Raw genomic sequence first — 2922 nt, forward strand, 5'->3', positions numbered from 1 at the left:
GATGTTTAATAAGGCAGGTGCTCATTTTTACACAAAGAACATCCTGTTCCTGTGAAGCGAACAGGTGAGCCTCTCAGTGGAGGTTTGTTTCTTTAGTCTTGTCATGAAGTTTATTGATTCTGTGTCGTAAAGAGTAAATTTGATTTTTTTTAACCTAATTTTCCCATATTTTTGTGTGTGAGTGAAAAACATGCTGCAGTGTAACCACTGTGAGCTTGTTCACATCATCTGTGTACTAGGTGTCAATTATCGGGGATGATTTTTGGCATTTTTGATGATTATCTGTATTGGCATTTTATTTTGTATCATTGTAAAACCTCAGGGAGCTATTTTTCTTTATTTTTTTAATTTAAATTGTCACTTGACTTTAAAAAAAAAAAAGTGGACCTTGCTGTATCTGAAGTTGAAAGTTTTAGTTTTGATTAAACATTTGCTAAAGGCATTTAAAGTTTTGTGTTGGAGTTCGTTATACTCCAAATTCTACATAATGACAGAAAGATCTTTTTTTTGTAAATGCATATCAGTTCTAAATATCAGTTATTGGCCTCATTAACTACTAATAATCTGTATCTGTATCGGCCCCGAAAAACCAATATTGGTTGACGGCTGCAATTTACATCTAAAAGTGTTTGTTTTTGTCACTGACAGGCTCAGATTACTGTAGTAAGTGTCTGACAACATTATGGAAACTCTATCTCTGTAGGGATCATTTCTATGATTTTTATTAGATGCTTATAATGTTAATTTGAGCCCGTCAGTGACAAAAACAAGCACTTTTAGTGGATGCACATCTACTGTGCCCAGATCGGATAGATTGCGGCCTGTTTTGTCGCTGTTGTCTTTCAGAAATTGTTGTTCCCATCAGTCATTTGGACATAAAAACATGGAAAATAGGATCCAGGTTGAAAATACCAAACTAACCCTTTTGAGAATAATAAGAATCCACCCTAAAGCATGACTCATAACATGGTATTCCTATAATCTTTGGCTTTTTAGTTCGCAGATGTGAGGTCCCTCTTGGCTGCCAATTAAAGAGCTCAGAGGGACTCTGCGGTATATTCAGAGGCAGAGTCAATAGCTGCAGACAATGAGCCGCACAGCATGATAGAATTAAGGTCATTTTCTGGATTCCTGCTTCAGATCTGTGAACAATAAGGTGACTTAAGACTCCAAACAGGCGGCTAAATGTTGTACTAGGTAGGTCTTTGTTTGGACCCCAACAGCTCTGGATCAAATCTCACCAAGAGCTTTCTCTTCTGTTTTCCCTCGCCTCAGTAATTCCCTACTGTCTGAGTACAGAAACACAAAAGGGGTGAATGGACTGCCTGTTCTCCGGCTAAAAGACACTGGATTTTTATTAGTTTACAAAGCCAGTTTATTGTCATTGGAGCGGCTCCAGAAAGTGGCTCTTGAGAAGCTTATTGAGTGCTTCGCTCTTAGGTTTCAGGCCATCTATTGGCATTTGTTTGCTTTGGTTTTGGAGAAGATTCACTTGTTAAGCATTTTCCAAGTCGCTTTTCCACAACGGTTGCTTTTTCTTTCACAGTCATTATTCATCGTGCGGGGCTTCAGTTGTCAGCGGTTTCATTTTCCACACTGGTATGCGTGTGTGTGTGTCAGGGTGTCCGTTGACAAATGAGACCCCAGGTATGGACCCTGCAGGTACAGTATGCAAGCTCCTGCATGCTCTGTTTCAACGCAAATCTGGTTTAAAAATCAGTGAAAAGCTCAATATCAGCAGAGCTTACATAATAAAGGTACCTTGTCCTCCACTTACAGGTAAATAGAGGTGGTTTCACCTGGTGTTCCCTTTGTTCACAGATGCATGAAGGTCATGTTAGTGCCTTTCTGCAGCCAGTGTTCTTCACAGGGTTTATACACTCATGAGAAACCTGGAAAAGTCATTGAAAGTGCAAATAAAAATTTCCAGGCCTGCAGGTTTTGGAAACCTACATATGCCCAGAAAGTTTTGGAAAAGACATGGATTTTGTTTTACAAACTTGTAAAAGAACTCATGGTGTGTTTCAGGGCTTTTGGAAATTTGAAAATCCCGTGATAGTTTCAGTTTATGCTGTTTCTGGCTGTGATAAAGGGGTTGATAATCTGGTGATTTAGATTTTTGGTAGGCCTTCAGGTTTGGAAAGCATGTTTTCTTTAAAAACCAACCAATATTTTAAAAGAAAAAAAATCATTTTTTTCTTTAAAAATCAACAAAAAATGTAATAAAAAATAAAAGACCAAAATGTTTTGTTGAAAAATCCCCAAAAATAATTCTAGAAAAAAAGTTGAAAATGTTTTTAACTAAATGTGCCTGGTACCTTTTTTGTATCACCTCCTTCCCACTTAAAAATAACAAACAGTCCGTTAGTTATTTTTAAATATTCATCATTTAAATATATACAGTATATATATAGATACATAGTTTTCATTTCAGAGAATGTATGGTCTTTGAAAATTACCCTTAAGTCATGGAAAGTTTTTGGTAAAAATGTGTATGAATCATCATCACTCCTCTGTTTTTCATATCCAGTCTTATTCTGCTTTTTTCACTCCAGTAACCTTTTTAATCTCCTCTTGTCTCCGTAGGTAAGAACCCCACCGACAGCAGCGAAGGGGGCGACTACGGCGTGCCCAATCCCGGGCCTGCGTTTAAAGAGGTGTGGCAGGTGAAGGTGTGGCCCAAAGGCCTCGGTCAAGCCAAGAACTTGGTGGGTATTTACCGCCTTTGTCTGACCGACAAGACGGTCAACTTCGTCAAGCTCAACTCGGACGCCGCCGCCGTGGTGCTGCAGCTGATGAACGTCCGACGCTGCGGACATTCAGAAAACTTCTTCTTCGTAGAGGTGGGGCGCTCTGCTGTGACGGGCCCGGGCGAGTTCTGGATGCAGGTGAGCGTTTAATCTGTAGTTACCTTTATGTCGC

The 2922-nt window shown here is 39.3% G+C and overlaps 1 protein-coding gene across 1 annotated transcript; it reads left to right on the top strand.

Moving 5' to 3' along the window:
* Positions 1 to 1649: 1649 nt before the first annotated feature.
* LOC121966821 (insulin receptor substrate 1-like) lies at positions 1650 to 2888 on the top strand (the record flags this gene model as incomplete). Its single annotated transcript, XM_042516890.1, has 2 exons — positions 1650 to 1662; positions 2587 to 2888. Coding segments are annotated over exons 1-2 (315 nt in total), but the record flags the coding sequence as incomplete, so codon positions are not given.
* Positions 2889 to 2922: the final 34 nt, after the last annotated feature.

Source organism: Plectropomus leopardus, unplaced genomic scaffold (genome assembly GCF_008729295.1).
Source record: "Plectropomus leopardus isolate mb unplaced genomic scaffold, YSFRI_Pleo_2.0 unplaced_scaffold25994, whole genome shotgun sequence".
Taxonomy (NCBI): domain Eukaryota; kingdom Metazoa; phylum Chordata; class Actinopteri; order Perciformes; family Serranidae; genus Plectropomus; species Plectropomus leopardus.